Source organism: Zingiber officinale, chromosome 2A (genome assembly GCF_018446385.1).
Source record: "Zingiber officinale cultivar Zhangliang chromosome 2A, Zo_v1.1, whole genome shotgun sequence".
In the NCBI taxonomy this organism is placed as follows: Eukaryota; Viridiplantae; Streptophyta; class Magnoliopsida; order Zingiberales; family Zingiberaceae; genus Zingiber; species Zingiber officinale.
Genome location: NC_055988.1, coordinates 75,645,492 through 75,665,844, shown reverse-complemented (window position 1 = coordinate 75,665,844; position 20,353 = coordinate 75,645,492). Strand labels below are relative to the sequence as shown.

At 40.3% G+C, this 20,353-nt stretch overlaps 1 protein-coding gene across 1 annotated transcript; it reads left to right on the top strand.

Moving 5' to 3' along the window:
- The first annotated feature begins 13,108 nt into the window (after positions 1 to 13,108).
- Positions 13,109 to 19,991, top strand: LOC122041228 (protein-tyrosine-phosphatase PTP1-like). The gene is made up of 9 exons (XM_042600844.1): positions 13,109 to 13,340; positions 13,545 to 13,644; positions 13,760 to 13,842; positions 13,959 to 14,096; positions 17,623 to 17,757; positions 18,279 to 18,427; positions 18,513 to 18,654; positions 19,465 to 19,546; positions 19,716 to 19,991. Exons 1-9 carry the CDS (start codon positions 13,170 to 13,172, stop codon positions 19,778 to 19,780), a joined length of 1,065 nt encoding a protein of 354 aa, XP_042456778.1. The 5' UTR covers positions 13,109 to 13,169; the 3' UTR covers positions 19,781 to 19,991.
- The last annotated feature ends 362 nt before the right edge of the window (positions 19,992 to 20,353 follow it).

Here is a 20,353-nt window from a genome sequence, read left to right as displayed (position 1 = left end):
CCTTTCTCGAACAATTAAGCTAACACTTGAAAAATAGATTAAGCAGAAAATAAAGCATAAAAACGAGGCACCGGATTTGACTTGGTTACAACCGGGGAGGTTGTTAATCCAAGGAAGATGATTGCACTAAGAACTCCTTCAGGCGGAGAAGCCTCGTTTACAGCAGTGTAGGCACAAAAAGAAAGAAGCTAATCAAAGCAGTGGAAGCACACAAGTGTTGTTACAATTTCTGAACTGATGAAAAGCTTCTGGACCAAGGCTATATTTATAGCCTTGGTCGGGCCGCCTGGAAGGGTTCCGGGCGCCCTGGGGGGGATAAAACTTTATCCCCCAACGTTCAGATCGTGTAAATCGCGATCTTGGTCAAAATCAGGGTCCGGGCGCCCGGAAGCATTCCGGGCGCCCCGGAGCAAAAAGTCAACTGTAGTAGTTGACTTTTTGTCCGGGACCACTTCTCCGTTAAGTCCCCGTCTCGTTCCGGGTCTTCTGCTCCGGATCCGCTTGATTTGGGTGATCTCTGATATCCGGAATAGGGCTCACCCGAACTCATCTTCCGGTCTTCTCGAGCGTGCTTCCCTCCGGCTTCTCGTCCCTCGAAATTGCCGCGTGTCCCTTCTCGTCCACCAACGTACTCATCCGCAGACTTCGTCCCTCGATCGCACCCCGTGCCGACCTTCGCGATAGCTGCGTCTCTTGCTCCCCGAGCAATCTTCCGCTCTGGCTTTCGTACCTCGGAACCATCGTGCACACTTCCTTCTCGTCCGCCGGTATACTCTTCCGCAGCGCCTCGTCCCTCGGACGCACCGTGTGCCGTCTTTCTCGCTAGCTGCGTCTTCCACTCGAGTACCTGTGCTCCTAAGCTCCTGCACACTTAGACACAAGGTTAGAAACAAACAGGACCTAACTTAACTTGTTGATCACACCAAAACAACCTTGGGGTTCCAACAATCTCCCCCTTTTTGGTGTGATCAACCCAAGTTAAGCTAGGGCTAAAAATAGACATTAAATAACATTAAGTAAATTAACTTAATTTTTAATTTAAGTACAAAAAGATAGAGAAAAGATAAAAATCAAATTAAATCTATCTACCTCCCCCTAGACTTATACTTTCCCTTCTCCCCCTTTGATCACAAAAAATGGGGTTCAAAGAAAAACAATCTAAGGGTTAAATACTTAGAAAAAGTAAAAAAAAAAATTCTAAGTTTTTAAGAAATTTAGAAAATTTTTCTAAGTAATTTAAGCTGAGATTTCTTGTTTAGAAAGATTCTTAACTTAAAAAAAATGATTTTTGAGAATATAAAAAATTCTAAGTAAATTTCTAATTTGAAATAAAATGTTTTGAATAACCTTTTTCAAACATTAATTAATTCTTGTATTAATGCTTCATTAGTAAGTTAATTAAATATTTATTTCAATATTTTGGCTTCCAGGTCGTGGCGAGGCACTAGGCCTTCTTGGTTATTGGAGCAACAACCACTTCCTTAGACAAAGCCTCATAAAGAAATTATTTGTTTAATTCTCTCACTTAAAGCGCTAATTTTAATTTTAAAATTAATTTAAGCATGATTTAGGAACCCAATATAGGTTCCAACCTACTGGATTAACTAAAAGGTTTTTAGGGACATGTTTTCTTGAGATGTTCCTGATTTGTCCCGGGTGATATTTAAAGTACCAATTTAAATTATTAAATCTTCTAAAATTGGTTTTAGATGAACATGCATAGTTCTTTAAGTTATCTATTTGAATTTTCAAATTTTGATTTTCTAATTCCAATTTTTCATTTTTTAATTTTAATTTATCTAATTCTTCTAAGGGACAAGACTTAGCTAGAATTACTTTTAAATTTTTATTTTCACTTTCTAATTTGCAGCAGTCTTTTGTTAACAGTTTAACGAACTTAAACATTTTATCGGGAGGAAGAGATCGTACCTGACTTACCTTGTCGATCTCGTTGTCCGTTTCTCCCCCTGAGTTGCTGCTTTCTTCCGACGTGTCTCCCCCTTCATCGATGCTCTCAATGCTCATTTCGGAAGAGCTTGAATCGCAGTCGTCGTCTTGATGGCTCGCCATTAGTGCGAGTCCGGAGAATGCTTCGACTTTGGATTCGGACGACGTATCGTCCCACGTCGCTTTCAGGGCCTTTCGTTTCTGGATAGGCTTCTTTCCCTTCTTGTCTTTGTTCTTCAGCTTGGGGCAGTTGTCCTTGACGTGCCCTTCTTCGTCGCAGTGGTAGCAGCGGATCATCCTTTTCTTCTTCCCCTGCGGATGGTTAGCAGATCTAGATTTACAAAGTTTCTTGAATCTTCTTACCATCATTACCATTTCCTCGTCGTCGAGAGAGGATTCCGACTCAGGTTCGTCTCTCGAAGCTTTGAGGGCGACGTTGTTCTTGGGCTCCTTCATTCCTGCACATCTTGACTCATGGACTTCAAATGTTGAAAAAAATTCTTCTAATGAAATTTTTTCTAAGTCCTTAGAAATGTAAAAAGCATCTACTAGTGATGCCCATTTTGAATTTCTTGGAAATGAATTTAACGCGTACCTGAGCGAATCTCGGTTACTTACCTCTTCTCCGAGATTCGTGAGTCCGGTGATTATTTCTTTAATTCTGGAGTGCAGATGTGCGACTGTCTCGTCTTCCCCAAGTCGCAGGTTTGTGAGCTGATTCCGAAGCAGATCTCTTCTGGCGAGCTTGGCTTCGGACGTCCCTTCGTGCAGCTCGAGGAACTTTTCCCAAAGTTCCTTTGCCGAGTTGTATTTACCGATCCTGTTGACTTCTTGAGGCGGAAGTACGCTTAGCAGATGGTACTCTGCTTTGCCGTTCGCCACGAAGTCAGCCTGCTCCTTTTTTGTCCATTTATCTATTTCCTTGTCCTCTGGAGCTTCAAAGCCAAATTTCATCGTTAAAAATAGTTCAATATCGGTTGTAAGAAATACCTGCATCAGTTTTTTCCATGTGGTGAAATCCCCTTCGTATTTTGGCGGGTGGATGCTTGGTCCGGCCATTTCGTTGCTTCGTTCGGCAGTTAGTCCTCCTGAAGCGCCTCGGCTTTGATACCACTTGTAGGACCGTTGGGCCGGCTAGAAGGGGGGTTGAATAGCCCTGAATTAAACACAACCCTTTCTCGAACAATTAAGCTAACACTTGAAAAATAGATTAAGCAGAAAATAAAACATAAAAACGAGGCACCGGATTTGACTTGGTTACAACCGGGGAGGTTGTTAATCCAAGGAAGATGATTGCACTAAGAACTCCTTCAGGCGGAGAAGCCTCGTTTACAGCAGTGTAGGCACAAAAAGAAAGAAGCTAATCAAAGCAGTGGAAGCACACAAGTGTTGTTACAATTTCTGAACTGATGAAAAGCTTCTGGACCAAGGCTATATTTATAGCCTTGGTCGGGCCGCCTGGAAGGGTTCCGGGCGCCCTGGAGGGGATAAAACTTTATCCCCCAACGTTCAGATCGCGTAAATCACGATCTTGGTCAAAATCAGGGTCCGGGCGCCCCGGAGCAAAAAGTCAACTGTAGTTGACTTTTTGTCCGGGACCACTTCTCCGTTAAGTCCCCTTCTCGGTCCGGGTCTTCTGCTCCGGATCCGCTTGATTTGGGTGATCTCTGATATCCGGAATAGGGCTCACCCGAACCCATCTTCCGGTCTTCTCGAGCGTGCTTCCCTCCGGCTTCTCGTCCCTCGGAATTGCCGTGTGTCCCTTCTCGTCCACCAGCGTACTCATCCGCAGACTTCGTCCCTCGATCGCACCCCGTGCCGACCTTCACGATAGCTGCGTCTCTTGCTCCCCGAGCAATCTTCCGCTCTGGCTTTTGTACCTCGGAACCATCGCGCGCACCTCCTTCTCGTCCGCCGGTGTACTCTTCCGCAGCGCCTCGTCCCTCGGACGCACCGTGTGCCGTCCTTCTCGCTAGCTGCGTCTTCCGCTCGAGTACATGTGCTCCTAAGCTCCTGCACACTTAGACACAAGGTTAGAAACAAACAGTGTTGGAGGATCGGTGGCCGCTTGAAGGGGGGGGGGGGGGTTGGATAGCTAGGCCACCCCCAAATCGATTTCTTCTCTACAATACGTTAGTTTGCGCAAGCGGAAATATAGAAACTAAAACAATGAAACACAAACGAGAATACAAACGCTAACACGCTCGATGTAACGTGGTTCGGAGATTGCTTGCTCCTACTCCACGACGTGTCCTTGAGGTGGACGAGCCCTTGATCCTTTGGTGGATCAGTCCCCGGCAATTTCCGGCTAGAGCTTCTCCTTCTCGGTGGAGTAAACCTCTCACAAAGGCACTCTTCCTCTTTACAAGATGGAGTTAGAATTAGGAGAAAGAGAATTGACTTGGGAGCTTTGGGCACAGAATAGGAGTTAAACTACAAGCATCAGTAACCTCCTCAATGCCCCCAAAGCTCCCCTTAAATAAGAGGAGAGAGTTGATCACAAATCAACTCAAACCCTGACACCAGTCGACTAGTCCAAGCACCAGTCGACTGGTGCTAGCCGTTAGGCAACACCAACGGCTCTCTTTAGAGCCCGTTTTCTGCCAACGGTCATGTACCAGTCGACTGGTCTTAGGACCAGTCGACTGGTCCCCTTAGTCGACAAGCACAGAATGCTTCTGTGCATTTTGTGAAGCTGGATCAGTCGACTGGTCCCATGACCAGTCAACTGGTCCCAGTACATTCACTCCTCTCATCCTTTCCGGAGTCGCCTTTGAAGTCCTCTTCCTCGGCCTTCGTCCCTCAGATACACCCGAGCCCGCGGCTCCTCTCCGTGCCATCCTTCACGCTGCCTTGAAGTCCACTTCCTTCGGCTCCACTCCATTACTCCTCGTCCGCGTGGTCCCTCGGATGTCTTCCACACCATCCTTCACCGACTCAACGATCCGAGCCCTTGGATGAGCTTCCCGAACTTGGTCACACCAAGTCCTTATGTGTTCCACCAAGTCCTGCATGACTCAAACACATATCAAATACATATGAAAGCCTAACTTAAACTCTTTGACACACACATCAAAATCTAGGTCGATTGCACCAACAATCTCCCCCTTTTTGATGTGCGACAATATGTTTAAGTTAGGCACCAATAACAACTTTGAAAGGTACAGGCAATATGTAAATATGAAGCATAAAACCCAAGCTCCCCCTTAACACATGCTCTTAATCTTAATTTCAAAGATTTGCACCCAAGTAGATTTCTAACTTAAACCTACCCATTTCTCCCCCTTTGACACCATCAAAAATATTGTACCAGATACGTACACATACTATGGTATCAGTTCCAACCAAATTTGAACAAAAAATTTGATTTTAAAAACCAACAGAATGCTGAAAGGCTGGCACCAGTCGACTGATATCTGCACCAGTCAACTGGCACAAACTGAACATCAATTTCAGCCTACGGCAGCCAACTTCAGAAATCCATAAAAAATTCTAGAAAATTCGAAAAATCATGAAATTTTGAACACATATTTCTTATAATGTTCTTTAACTAAGAAAAATATGTTTTCATGAAAAGCCAACCTATTTTCAAAATTTTGACCAAGTTTCAAAAATATCGAAAACATGCAAGTTTGTATCAATTTCAAGCTCAGTTTTGCAATCATATGTTTTTAAAATAGCTAGACCACAGTAAATAAAACATAGAATTGTTTTCAAAACATTTGAAATGTCCAACTATGATCTATGGGCAAGATGTTCATTAATTAAACATTTGCTTTCCCCATAGTTGGCCTATGATCACTAAACATTGATACACTTCATAACTCATCAAAATGCCATAAGCATAAGTGAATTACTTGTATCATCCTAATATCTCACATTCATGGTTAGAAAATAATACAACTCATTGTGAGATAAAGATAACCTCTACTTAGCCCTCTTGATCATAAATTTCTATCAAGGCTAAGTCCTCCCCCTTAAGGTCTCAAGTCAACCATATAGGAAAAATTTGAATTATTGACTTCCATGGTTGACTTGCCATAAAATCCTCTTAACCCTTGAGGATTGATTTTGACACCCAATAGAAATTCTTTCTAATTGGGTTGACCAAGGACTCTTTGGGGATCCATTTCCTATCTATGGTCTTTGTCTTGGATTGTCCCCTAGCAAGTAGACAATGATAGGTCTTTTCATTATTTTGTTCATTGTATCCTATGCCATTTTTCTTAAAACTTGCCATTTGGCTCCCAATGATCATATTTAGGGTTTTTGAGCCAATTTCAAATTTTCTAAGGGCTATGGTGAGGTATTTTACTTTTTCCCTTAATTTCCTATTTTCCTCTTCTAAACATGAATCATTTGAACTTGTAGAGGAAGCATGCAAATCATCATCCCTAATAGGCAAGGATTCTAATTTTTCTTTAAGCATGCAAATGTCATTTTTCAAAGATTTATTCTTTCTTTTTGCCTTAAACAAATCATCATTTGTGCTTGAAATAATTTTAATTAAAATATGGGGAGGAAGATTATGTACCTCACTTACCGAGAAGTCCGAATCCGAAGTTTGACCTCCCCCTTCACTTGAGCTCCCCTCTTCATCTTCACTTGAGCTCCTTCCTTCTTCTTGCTCGGATGAGGTGGAGGCTACATCATCAATCCCCATGAGAGCAAAATTGACTATGTGATGCTCTTCTTCTTCCGATGAAGATGAAGGATCATCCCATGTTGCTTTTAGGTTTTGAGCCTTCTTCCCCTTTTCTTTTGTCTTCTCCTTCTTCTTCTTCCCTTCCTTCTTTTTCAAGAGAGGACAATCATCTCTTATGTGTCCTTCTCCTTGGCAATTGTAGCAAATTATCTTCCTTGTCCTACTTTTGCTTCTTGAGCTTTTCCTAGCATGAGATTTGTTAGATGAAAAATTTCTAAAAGTTCTTCTCATTTTCCTTACCATATACGCCTCTTGGTCACTATCCATTGAGGCACTTGACTCATCGGAATCGGAAGATGATGGAGATGGAGTTTTCTTCTTCCCCTTTCCCTTGTTTGCCACAAGGGCTACTCCTCTTGATCTATGAGCTTCTCCATCCAATCCCTCAACTCTTGTTTCATGAAGCTCCATTGTTGAGAAGAGTTCATCTAGAGAGGATTTCTCTAGGTCCTTTGATATGTAGTATGTATCTACAATGGAACTCCAAGTTGTGGATCTTGGAAAAGCATTTAGGGCTTTTGTAATCACGTCTCGATTTGAAAGTGTCTCACCTACACTTGTTAGTCCATTAATAATCTCCTTGATTTTACAATGTAAAATTGATACCTTTTCTCCTTTCTCAAGCTTGATATTATTGAGTTGAGTTCGAAGGAGGTCTCTTCTTGCTAATTTCGCTTCCGATGTTCCTTCATGAAGCTCCACTAGCTTTTCCCATAACTCCTTAGCGCTTGAGTAGGTTCCAACCCTTGTTATTTCTTGTTGAGGAAGGACACTTTGTAGATGATGTATGGCTTTAGCATTTGCTAAATGTTCTTCCCTTTGCTTCTTGGTCCACCTTGTTTTCTCAAGTATCTTATTGTCTTGATCCCTAGGCACTTCGAAACCATTTTCCATGATTAGCATTATGTCAAAATCGGTTTCGAAGAATACCTCCATTCTCCTCTTCCACCAAGAGAAGTCTCTTTCGAATTTGAGTGGATGAATGTTTGAGCCGGCCATTTGATGATGTTGTTCTTCTTGGCGATTAGTCCGTTGAAGAATTTCCTTGCTCTGATACCAATTGTTGGAGGATTGGTGGCCGCTTGAAGGGGGGTTGGATAGCTAGGTCACCCCCAAATCGATTTCTTCTCTACAATACGTTAGTTTGCGCAAGCGGAAATATAGAAACTAAAACAATGAAACACAAACGAGAATACAAACGCTAACACGCTCGATGTAACGTGGTTCGGAGATTGCTTGCTCCTACTCCACGACGTGTCCTTGAGGTGGACGAGCCCTTGATCCTTTGGTGGATCAGTCCCCGGCAATCTCCGGCTAGAGCTTCTCCTTCTCGGTGGAGTAAACCTCTCACAAAGGCACTCTTCCTCTTTACAAGATGGAGTTAGAATTAGGAGAAAGAGAATTGACTTGGGAGCTTTGGGCACAGAATAGGAGTTAAACTACAAGCATCAGTAACCTCCTCAATGCCCCAAAGCTCCCCTTAAATAAGAGGAGAGAGTTGATCACAAATCAACTCAAACCCTGACACCAGTCGACTGGTCCAAGCACCAGTCGACTGGTGCTAGCCGTTACGCAACACCAACGGCTCTCTTTAGAGCCCGTTTTCTGCCAACGGTCATGTACCAGTCGACTGGTCCCCTTAGTCGACAAGCACAGAATGCTTCTGTGCATTCTGTGAAGCTGGATCAGTCGACTGGTCCCAGTACATTCACTCCTCTCATCCTTTCCGGAGTCGCCTTTGAAGTCCTCTTCCTCGGCCTTCGTCCCTCAGATTCACCCGAGCCCGCGGCTCCTCTCCGTGCCATCCTTCACGCTGCCTTGAAGTCCACTTCCTTCGGCTCCACTCCATTGCTCCCTCGTCCGCGCGGTCCTTCGGATGTCTTCCACACCATCCTTCACCGACTCAACGATCCGAGCCCTTGGATGAGCTTCCCGAACTTGGTCACACCAAGTCCTTATGTGTTCCACCAAGTCCTGTATGACTCAAACACATATCAAATACATATGAAAGCCTAACTTAAACTCTTTGACACACACATCAAAACCTAGGTCGATTGCACCAACAAACAGGACCTAACTTAACTTGTTGATCACACCAAAACAACCTTGGGGTTCCAACAGGGTTGTCATGGGCAACAGGGTTGTCATGGGCAACAGCTCGGCTCTGTCAATCTGGAGTTGGTCAAATGCTTTCTTGAACATGATGTTAAACGAGCTGCCTGTGCTAATAAATATATGGTGAATAGTGTAATTGGCTATTAACACTTTGATGATGAGGGCGTCGTCATGCGGTTCTTCGACTCCCTCGAGGTCCCTCGGACCAAAGTTAATCTCGGGCCTGTTCACCTTATCTTCGCTGCAGCCCACATCGTGGATCCTTAGCTGTCGAGCATGCGACTTCCAGACCCGGTTGGAATCTCCGCCGGTGGGCCCTCCTGCTATGATATTGATCTCCCCCCGAGCAGCGTTGGTTATGTTTTCTTCCTCCCGTGCAGATGGCCTAGTTCGCTCGTGAGAGGTCCGAGGCTGATCACCGTGATGTGGCCGCTTGGATGATCGCCTAACTTTTCGTCGCCCGGCGTCCTGGTGTCGATACCGCTGGTTGGGCGAGGGCGATCGGCGGCGATAGTTTCTCGGCATTGGCGAGACAACTGGGGCGAACCTTCGATAATCGCGGGTGTTGTGGCTAGCCGACTGGTGTAGGGAACAAAACATGGGAGTCTATACCTTTCCCCTTGCCTTCGGTCGTTCGGATGCCACATGCTGAACGACGCGTGGTCTAGCTTCTTGATATAGCCTCGTCCTCTCGGCTTGAGGCCCTCTCGGTGGTTGACTGACCGACTATCTCCGCTCGGTTGGCGCTGGTGGTTAAGTAGGCATCTCTTTCCTTCTGGCCGCCTGGGCCTACTCCACATTGATGTACTCGCTTGCCTTTATTAGCATATGGTCGTAATCGCGAGGCGGCTTCCGGATGAGCAAACGGAAGAAATCCCCAACGGTTAGTCCTTGGGTAAAGGCGTGTATCATGGTCTCGGATGAAACTGTCGGGATATCCATGGTCGTCTGGTTGAATCATTGGATGTAGGCTCGGAGAGTCTCTCTGGGCCCCTGCTTCATAGAGAATAGGTTGACGCTCGTCTTCTGATAGCGCCTGCTACTTGCGAAGTGGTGGAGGAATGCCGTTCGGAAGTCCTTAAAACTCCGAATCGATTTGTCCGGCAACCTCCGGAACCATCGTTGCGCCGAGCCGGATAGGGTAGTGAGGAAGACTCGGCACTTAACTCCGTCAATGTATTGATGTAGAGTAGCAGCATTATCGAACTTACCGAGATGGTCGTTCGGGTCAGTCGCACCACTGTATTCTCCAATCGCCAAGGGGGCATAGTGCCTCGGGGGCGGATCCTGCAGAATCGCCTTTGAGAACTAGCGATTGATCTGCTCAGGAGAAGAATCAGTTCGAGGCTCCTTGCCTTTCTTGACGTCCCGCACGGGCGCTTCATCAGTTGACAATCTTGGTTGGCCTGCGCGAGTTCGGAGGGAGTCTGGAATAGGGCCCGATGGAAGGGAATTGGCGCGAGTGGTGCATCTCCTGGCGTGCCGGTCTGTTTTTGTTCTGCGCCCAAGTAGAAAATTGTTCCGATCGATCTTCCAACATCGCTCGGCCACCGGATGTAGAGGTGGCTTGCTGCGCAAGCCACTCGGTTTGTATTCGCAGTTGCTGCTCAGCTATTTTTGTCGCTCGTGCCTGGATGAGCGCGTCGAGTTCTTCTGGAGAGAGCGTCACGGTATGTGGGCGTCCAGCTTCCTCCATCTTCTCGACTCGGATTCAGGTGCGTTCCCACAGACAGCGCCAATTTGATCCTGTCCGAGTGCTAAGTCGACGGTCGCTGGGGGCGTGGTGCTCTCGTTGACTCCACGTAGCCCGGTGCGTGACGTAGACCTTCGGCGAGAACCTGCAAGTACAAAATCGAGCCGGGAAGAGGTTCCCGGCGACGGTCTTCCGACGCTCAAGTCAGCCTTTGACAGCAAGAAATCGAAGTAGAATGATGAGAACTGTAGCTACAATGATGAATAGCGCATACCTCTGTTGGAGTCTGAAGGCCCTTATATAGGGCTTCTTAGGGGTGCACACACGCTCCCTGAGACGTGTACGCCTCTCAAAGCATACCTGGAATGGGCGTGTCAAAAAAGCGTGTCTGTCCCCATACTTCAACAGCACGAGCATATCTCTGACGTGACAGTGGAAGCTTCACCGTACGATTCTCTGATGCTAACCATGCCCTACAGACGACACTGGTCCCTAGAAAGATATCGATACTTGCTCCCTTTGTCCTTTACCGGGCCGGGCGGACGGGCCGTTTGGCCAAACACCCTCCTTGGGCTGAGTGGAGGCCACCTTAGCTGAGCTGAGCTCACCCTATCGGGCGAGTGTGCCTTGACTGCCGAGCCGATGTTTCGTCTACCGTCGACCGAGCAGAATTCTCGCTCGCCCGTTATCCTCTCTCGTCTTGCTTTAAGAGCGTTGGAAGCTCGGTGTCGAGCCGAGCTGTCGAAAAGTCGGGTCGGCTCTCCTCCAACCGATCGAGGGATAATTCGTCGACCGGGCACCTGCAGGGCGTTGACCACCTTGACCTCTTACTGGATGGGCCCCCTTCCCTTACCATCGGATCACTAACCAAATATTATTTTTAAGAATGATATTTATGCTCATACCATTCCCATTTCACAATACTATCATTCTCATTTCTATTCCGATCCTAGGAAATAACCCAATGCCATTCAATTTATCTGAATAGATGAAATAATTTAAATTTTATTAAATCAAATTAAATTTTTACACCTCAATTAGAAACATTTAATTAATTTGATTAATTGTATTTACTACTGAATTAATCAATATTTTATTGGTTCAGCTTATTCGATTTTTCATAAAAAATTGGTCAATTCAATTAGTTTAAAAAAATCGATTCGATTCCTTTAATTTAGTTCGATGTGAATTGGATACTCATCTCTAATCGGGTATCATAGAAATTTTTTATCGATGATTAGAATAAATAGAAAAGTATTCATAGTAGACGGTAGATGGATGTAATTGTCTTTTACAAAAACAAATTATCTATTAATTCAATAAAATTGGGATTAAATTTTTAAATAGAATGTTGCATCATTACCCGGAATGACGTGTATTGGTATATCAAATAGAAAAATTGTTTTTATTTTTTTATTAATCTTCTTATATATATATTTTTTTAAATTATTAAAGTTTTAAAATAAAAATAGATAATTTAAAGCATCGTTTATTAAAATTTAATTCAATTTAAAAGAAAAAAAAATAGAGAGAGAAAAAAAATTAAGTGAAAGAGGAAAGAATAGTGGAAAGAAGAGAGGCTGTGCCTTTTAAAAAGAATTAAATTTAGATGCACATTTTTTGAGGATTTTAGATGTGCCTTCAAAAGTTACTTGTAAAATATTATTATTATTTTTTCCAATTTTAATGGTGGATGATAATGTATAATATTGTCGTCCCCTAGGCGGCCATGATCTATGATTTGCACATGCTCACAGTTAGTTAACGAAAATGGACTACTTTATTAACAGATAAAAGAAAAATATAATCCCAGATAAATTCATTGATTATTTTCAGAAATTTTTCATCGGCCATTAACCCAATATCCTTTAATTACACCTCCTATTTAAAGAAAAGATTCGAACTACGGATATTTAAGAGATAATCTGAATATCTTACTGTGACATCATAGTCTTGAGGATTACTTTGTTAAAAGAAAAAAAAGTAATCAGCCATGTGCCTGAAATTAATTAACATTGATGAGTATGTTTTTTATTTTTTTAATTGGCCTACTTGGGGTGATCATTAAGTTTGGGTAAGTAAAATTGAACCAGCTGAATTTATTCCAAATTTTATTTGTTTAAAAAATTAATTAATTCAGTTTAGATTTAAATTTAAAATTTTTTATTTAGTTAAATTAAATAGATAGAATAAATTAAAATTTTGAACCAAATTAATTTTTTTGACCCTAATTTTTAGATTGAATCGTAAATAGGAAATAAAAAAAACTATTCTGGTTCTAAAAGAAATTCTAGATAATATTTGTTATTCTAAATTTTTTTTATATTTTCTTAATCTAATGATAAGGAGAAGAAAAGATTGGATAAAAAAAAATACTATTTTAAAATTTTATTCAACAATTGACTTGTGTCTAGGCGGGAATCCAATATTTATTTTAATTAAATATTCACACACCTATTGAAATTTATAGCCGTCGTTAAAATAAATTAGAAATGACCTTCGTCAACAGCAGGCCGCTTTTTTTTTTTTTTAATTCAATTGAGATTAAATTTTTAAATAATTAAGAACGATGCACCATGGCCCGGGATGACGCATATTGGTATACCAAATTTTATATAAATGAACAGGCTGCCTCTTCCTTCCCGTTGAAGGTGTTAACATCCTGAGAAGAGAGAGAAAAGAGATCGGACCGAAGCGACGTTTCCGGTGATGGCTGTAGCTTCCTCTGCCACATACAGCCCAACAGACGCCTGCTTTGATCCACCGCCACCGCTCCCGCTCTCTGGCGAGCAGCTGAAACACTGCTCTGAAGCACTCGCTTTCTTCAAGAAGAAGCTCAAAACCCCTGTCAAGATCCATCAAGAGTTTGATCGCCTCCAGGTTCCTGTAGATTTCTTCTGTTACTCTCTTTCGATTGACGCCATTTGTTTGTATCTAAATCTAGCATAGTAGTTTTTCCTATTTTTTTTGGATTTTGTCCCCCTTTTTTTTCGTTGCATTTTTTGGATTTGGGTATTGCTTCAGTTAGTATATTTATTATCTCGATTACATCTGAGATACGGGAAGGTTTTTCTTTGTCAACAGGAGGAGTTGAGGATTACCGAGGGTGAGATGATGAGAAAGTGTTCTGTGGCGATGCAACATGTAAATTTACAGAAAAACCGTTACCCGGATGTTTTACCATGTAATTACACTGAGTAATCTTTGTTTTCAGATGATCAATTTGGGTTTCTTTATTTTTCTTCCTTTTTTGGAACTTGGAAAGAGAAAAAACATTTCTTGAGTTCAATTTCTTTCAGTCGATGGCAACCTGATCACTCTCAGTTCTACGAGGGAAAGCAGCTCGAAGGGGAATGGTTATATCAATTCAAGCTTTATTGGGGTATGATCATAGCACTGACATTTAATTTTATTGGGTTTCTCATGTTGAGTATGCCCTGCGGAACCAATTGGTGAAACTCTCTGGGAACAATTTCTATTGTCAAAACTATTTTGCAGGTTGCTCCTGGTGAAAATGTTTCACAGTTTATTGCTACTCAAGGTCCACTTCCTGAAACATTGGAAGATTTCTGGGAAATGATATTTCAGTATCGTTGTCCTCTAATTGTAATGCTAACCCTTACTGATAATCACGAGGTATTTCTTTACTTCAATCTACTTTGCAATCATGTTTTTGTTGACATCCATCTAGTTCTGCTTCACATTCTTCACAATTTATAACCATGGTGAGCTTACTTAAAGCAGTGACTTAGAAAGAAAAAGGATTGCCAGTACTATGATTATGAAATTTAGTGATCTTATTAAATTTTTGAAATTACTTCAATTCTTTAATTGATGTATTGAAATATATACACCACAACAATTTTCTAGTATGTATCAATAACTATCTAAAGGTGGATATCATTGTGCAAAAAACCTTTTATTTTATCTTACTTGGATATTATAAAACTTGATTAACTACTTATCTCAAAGGTTTAAGCCATTGGGAAAGTGATTAGTCCATACATCTATGTTCTCATTAACGTCCTCACAAATTGGAAATTGAATGGGATTGGACTTTATTGGCTAATTAGGCATATATTTTATTGACACTGAATGGATTAGTATAAATAGATTGATTCACCTTGCCCTAATCTTTAATTATATAATAGGTTTATCATAAACTTCTCAATGTACAAAATGACCCCTTAACAATACTCTCCCTTAAGATGGTGCATAAATATCTTTTAAGCCTATCTTACTGACAATATAAGAAAAAGAAGAAGTATTATAATCAAGCAAGATTTAAAATCTCTACCCAAGTCAACTTTTTGGTCCCCATCCAATGAGGCATACATGGCTGCTGAGTGCAGCTGTTAGTGGGCGTTCCAAACATTAAAAGCGGAGAAGGGGAAGAGCAAAGGAGAAGGGGGAGAGAGAAGTTCATGGCATCGATCATAGAAGTTTCACTTTGCAGATGGTAGGCTATACGCCAATTGTGAAACACCCTTCCACTTGTTGATTCGCTGATGGAGAAAGGACCTCCATGAATGTAACCCAATTAGTATTAATGTAACATTCTATTTTAAAATCATCTTGCTGAGTGAAAACCAAATCTCAATTGGGGAAATTTTTATGATTTTTTAAAATATGATATACAACCCCTATATGTTGCTCAAGTGGATTATGCATACTTTTTTATGCAATATATGTATTACTAGGTTTGGTATATAATAGATAAATTTATCTGCCAACCAAATTTTAGTATCAGTTCTCATAGGCTTGTAACCAAGTTTCAGTCAATCGTCTAACATATTCAATGACAAGAATATAATGTGTTTATTGAATCAGTTCAATATCTAAGAAATACCTTTATTAATCTAAATCCCTCACATCAAACACAATGCCTAACTAATTTTTCATCCAATTAATCTCATTTACATTACCTATAGTGACAATTATACTATCCACATACACAATTAGAGTAGTGTTCTTCCTTTCATTATGTTTGAAGAGCATAATGTGATAGTAATTTCTTTGTTTGTAATAATCACTCGACTAAATCTATCAAACCATGCCCTAGGTGACAGTTTTAATCCATAAAAAGATTGTCTCAGTAAACTCACCTTATCATTGTAACCTGATTATTAAATTGAAGTTTTATGCATATATATTTATTCCTATAAATCTCCATTATAAGTAAACAAATTTTACATTCAACTGGTCTAGCTTCCAATTTAGTATTGTTGCATATGAAATTTGAGTACAAATTAAATTTATCTTAGCAATAGGCATAAAAGGCTCAACATAGTAACAACCATGGATGTGGGTATATCTTTTAACAATCAAGCAAGCTTTAAGTCGATTTTATTTCTTTTTGGTGTTTGTTAACTATGTACTCCCATTTGCATCTAACAAGTCACTTTCCTTCAATTAAAGGCACTAGTTCCCAACTTTACTTTTTTGCCAAAGCTCTGATCTCTTCAAAACATCGCTTCCTTCCATCTAGGATCAACAATAGTCTACTTCCAATTCCTAGAATAATATGAGAGGATAAAGATGCAACAAAAGTTCTATATGCCGAGAGAAGAGATCATTTGAAATAGAGATATATCATAATGATAATGAGATAGAAGTATAGGGGATGAGGATCTTTCCTATGAGTGATTGGGAGCAATAAGGATATCTAAATTAGTTGACGGAGAAAGAGGGAGAATGAACCATATTACAGGTCTTGTTCTGACTTCAAGACATGATAAGCATAATGCTCACTTAATTGCACTAGGTGATTTCTATCCTGTCCTAGTTACTATATTCGGATTAGTCGAAAAGGGGTGATAGTTTAGAGGCAAATACGTGAAACAAATGGAGGAGAAGTACAAGAGGAGACAATACAAACTTAGGGAAGCTAATCTAAGATTCACATTTCACTAGGCAAGATGAAACCTTACACTCAAGGTGATAATGTTGAGACTATTGTGCATTCCTCTACATTCCAAGATTCTCATTATATTTTAGCTTTAGAAGGATGGTAATATCCATATTGACAACTTCTACGACGAGGAGGGAGAGGAGGTGGGCAACTGAAGAGATCGGTGCTAATGTAGATCTTGAGGATGAGTGAGCTAACAATGTTGGTACTATATTCCTCTGAAGTGGTTGGACTAGTGTCTAATGCTGTGTAAGAACATGAGCAATCAAATCATTGATCATGGCAGGAGTTGAACTTGAGCTTCGACTCTAATATTTGAACCCCTTAATCTCTACCTATATAATGTGGCATGTTTATCACATGACATGAGTCCCTAAGCTTCTCAATATATAAAATAACCCCTTAAAAATATGATCCATACACAAGACCTTTTGCTTTAATATCATTTCAAAGTTGATCAATTGATCACTTGTTCGAAAAACTGAGCCTTTTAAAATGGTTATGATCTATGAATTTAAAATTTTAATAGGTTCTCATAACTTGATAAGGATAGATTGAAGAAGTTATTAGATATTTGTAATATTATGGGATCACATGCCCTTCAGTTGAAATAAAAATTATACAAAATCTAGAGGCATGATGCTCAATTGTCAAACTGAATTTTAGACCCATTGGAACCTCGTGACTTTGACTATTGTACTTACTGGCAATTGTGCTTTGAATGACTTTTTATTTGTAAAGAGCAATTTTATTGGAAGCTCATAAATTATATCATTTATGAATGGAGGAATATTTTAAGTAATGTACTAAATGTTTTTGTCTTCCAACTGATATACAAAAAAAGATCTCATGTGATATCCACTAAAAATAGGATGCACACTAACAGTCAAAACTCAAAAGATCCTCTTCTCAATTTGACTTGTCTTTGAAGTTGGAACTACTCCCTTGTTGTAAAAGAAATACCATGTTTTTCTTTTTTTAGTTTGGATAAAAACACAAATGTCAGAATTAGGCCCAATTACTTCATTGACTCTTAAAAATGGAGTCAGTCAAGAAATTCAACTCTTGGGCTATTTCGGAGAGGATTCTGTTCATCTAGCTTAAGAATCATCTCTATCCTTTGGCACATGCAGCACAATATTGTGTCCATGAATGTTTTTCACATTTTTCTTTATTTTTGAGGTTCTCATTGTTGTTTGTATCATGTTCAGTTTTCTTAAGCAATAATATTTATCTTGGAAAAATTGGCAGATTATGAAAAAATGCGCCGATTATCTTCCAGCAAACAATGGGTGTGGGCAATTTGGGAGAATCAGTGTTGAGATCAAGCATACAAGTTATGTTTCTTCATTAGTTCTTCGCTACTTGGAGGTGAAACACAGAGAGGTGAAACAGATGCTGAATTTTTTTTTTAACCCTGATGTTATATAAATAGTATGCATAAAATATGTTTTCGGCCTTTTGCATGTGGAGTTTGAGCAGTTTGCTCAATTTTATACAATGCAATTATTGTAAATCATTTCTCACCTTTCTGCTTGATGTTCTCCTTACAAGCTACTATTTAGTTCATTTAACATTATTTGAATGCTTTTTGGCTTCTCTAAAGAAGGTCCATATGTGGTTTGGCTCCTCCTTATTGATTTATTGGCTTCTCTAGCCAGTATTTGCAGTTAATGTTTTGTCCTTTCATTATTCAATGAGCTTAAATTATTTGGTACTTAGAATCTGAAGTTGTATTGCTATATAACCTTATCTGAGAATAGTTGAGTTTCAAGTAATTATTCTGTTGTTCAATTGAATTTTATGTCTTTATTATCTTTTATATAGAATCTTCTCATTATTGAACTTTAAACTTGATCCTTAATCTTTGATATCGTGATGTTATATTTGGTGGTTTTTTTTTGTAGTTGGTGAAGCCAGCCCTTTCTGTTCTCCATATCCAACATCTTGAATGGCCTGATCATGGAGTGCCCGGTGATACTTCAGCAGTTCGAGAAATTTTTAAAAGGACATATCATGTCCCACCCAAAGATGGTCCTATTGTCGTGCATTGCAGGTTTAAATCTAAAGTTCCCTCTATTTTGTCTCGATATACTTCTTCCTACGGTTCCATTGTCTAACACAATCTTGCTATCACTCAGTGCAGGTATTGGAAGAACCGGTACATATTGTGCCATACACAACACAATCCAAAGGGTTCTCATTGGTGATATGTCTTCCTTAGACCTCATGAAAACTGTTGCTGAGTTCAGATCTCAACGGATTGGGATGGTCCAGACATTGGTATCTTATTTCAGATTCTCAATCATGTTTTCTACCAAGTAGCATATGAGTTTGCGAGGATGTGATCCACATATCCTTTGGTGGGGGACATTGTTTTGTAAAAAGATACCAACCAATTTTAGCTTCATAGGTGTTTGGTTGGGAAAATTTCTTTTTACATTTTTTGTTTCTTAGAGAAAATAGAAATAAACTAAATATCTATTTTTTTTTTGACAAATTTAAACTTATTAGAGATGAATGGTGGGGTAAATATTTACTTTTTTAGAATTTTAATGGCTTTATTTTATTTTCTGAAATATGCCAATTAAATATAGAAAACCTTCATGTATAACCTTTCCAGATTAGCCGATAGCTTTGTGTCATCAGAACTTTTTACCATTACATGGGACCATGTATTATTGAAGTTATGTAGAACTCAAGGAATTACTTGCACCCAAGTCAGAATTCCCCCCATACTTAAGAGCCGATATCTTAGCTTGCGTGTTTTCGCATGCATAAACAAACAAGTAGTTTTCACATTCCACAGGCACTAATGATGATCATTAGAAAGTGACTTTCTTCGATCAAAGTCATCTTTATTACATGTTCAAGGAATGGACCAATTCGATGTATATTTATGCATGTTGAACATTTGATGAAATGAGAGTCAATTGGGTCTCATTGTTACCACCAGAAAATTCCTAAAGTATAATGTGTCATGATAACTTGAGCTAAGAATGCCATTGATACCGTCTGATTTAGTAGAAGGGCTACTATCATCAGCAATGCTTACTAGTTGTACCACTGAATACTTTCTACTATGATTCTCAGGAGCAATACTTCTTTTGTCACGATGCAATTGTGGATGAAATAGAGGATCTTATCCAAAAGTCGAAATCAGAAACTCATGAAGGTACTTTGCATCTTTTGTATCTCATCCATTCATTATGGCACGAACAAAAAGAGAAAAATCTTCAAAATTGAGCTATAGATGCATAAATTACCTGTAGTCATAATCTTCTGAAACAAACCTCGAATATTATTATTACCTTTAATTTATTTCTGACTTTATTTCCATGAAGGGATAAACAGCCTTGAAGCACTACGGTTTCCAGCACAAGTCCCAGATATTCCACCGAGAGCTTAAAAGAGTTCGATCGGATCCGATCCGAGATCTATTCCCTTTAGTTTGGACATTGTTGATTTTCCAAATCGAGAGGATTCTTTGTTTGTAGGTGGTATCTGTGGGTGATTAGTTAAGCAACTAAGTTAATTGATTGGTTGTGAGTGATAGTGTTGTGTCCATTGCTTTGTCTTGTATAACATGCCATAATATCGAATCAGCTTCTTGTTAAATCTTTTATCTTTTATCTTTTATCTGTTAGACACAAACAATTTAATGTCGGAGATTTATGGGTACTTAATTGAATTTAAAATTTACTCAGAATTTAAATTCAACTTACGGTCGAAATGACCTGAGCAGATAATCTCAGGCTGCTAGCAGGGTCTGGTTTCTGTAACGCAGCAAAGCTGAGCGACAGGGTAGATCTGCAGAGCGGTAGAGTAGGTCTGTAGAGTGGCAGACCAGAGCGGAAGACTAAGTCTGCAGAGCAGAAGAGCAGGTTTGTAGAGCGGCAGACCAGAGCGGAAGGCCAAGGCAGGTCTGCAGAGTAGCAAACCAGAGCGGCAGGACAGAGCAGCAGACCAGCGCTGTAGTGTG

Coding starts and splice junctions, on each gene's coding strand:
- LOC122041228 (XM_042600844.1), top strand. CDS start 13,170: ATGGCTGTAGCTTCCTCTGCCACATACAGCCCAACAGACGCCTGCTTT. Junction 13,341..13,544: donor AAGAGTTTGATCGCCTCCAG/GTTCCTGTAGAT, acceptor CTTTGTCAACAG/GAGGAGTTGAGGATTACCGA. Junction 17,758..18,278: donor TGGAGGTGAAACACAGAGAG/GTGAAACAGATG, acceptor TTTTTTTTGTAG/TTGGTGAAGCCAGCCCTTTC.